The sequence below is a fragment of the Buceros rhinoceros genome, unplaced genomic scaffold, assembly GCF_000710305.1.
Source record: "Buceros rhinoceros silvestris isolate BGI_N320 unplaced genomic scaffold, ASM71030v1 scaffold4307, whole genome shotgun sequence".
NCBI classification, from domain to species: Eukaryota; Metazoa; Chordata; class Aves; order Bucerotiformes; family Bucerotidae; genus Buceros; species Buceros rhinoceros.
In genome coordinates, this window is record NW_010423781.1 from 8,808 (window position 1) to 9,190 (window position 383).

Sequence of the window (383 nt, forward strand, 5' to 3'; positions counted from 1 at the left end):
TGGTGCTTCACCCTACCTGTGGTACATCTCTTTGGTCTTCTCATAGGTAGGATTGATGGGATCCTCATAGCCGATCTTGGCCGCCCTCTCCCGCTCCTGCTCCATGTAGGCGCCACGGACCAGCTTGGTGCCAAAGTGCCAGCCTTCTCGGCGTGACAGCTCCATGTCCACCGTCAGGTTGTCGTAAGCCTCCTGGGACCAGATGGCAGGAGACAGCATGAGGTCATTGCACCAGTGCCACCTCTACCCTGCACCTTCAGGCAACTGGAGGTGTCCTGGATTTGCACCATCGCTTCGCTGTGGCTTCAGGAGCAGAGGTCTCCTCCACCCAGCTGCTCCAGCAGGTCCTTCCTGCCCAGCCTCCTGCTGGACCTCACCTTCAG

General features: G+C 59.3%; 1 protein-coding gene across 1 annotated transcript in view; it reads right to left on the reverse strand.

Annotated features, from left to right (window-relative positions):
- LOC104497286 (proline dehydrogenase 1, mitochondrial-like) overlaps positions 1 to 383 on the reverse strand; it is a gene marked incomplete at both ends in the record, with an annotated part of 5,596 nt that overhangs the window by 2,147 nt on the left and 3,066 nt on the right. The window contains 1 exon segment of the mRNA XM_010140521.1: positions 17 to 208. Coding sequence (XP_010138823.1) covers positions 17 to 208 — 192 coding nt within the window.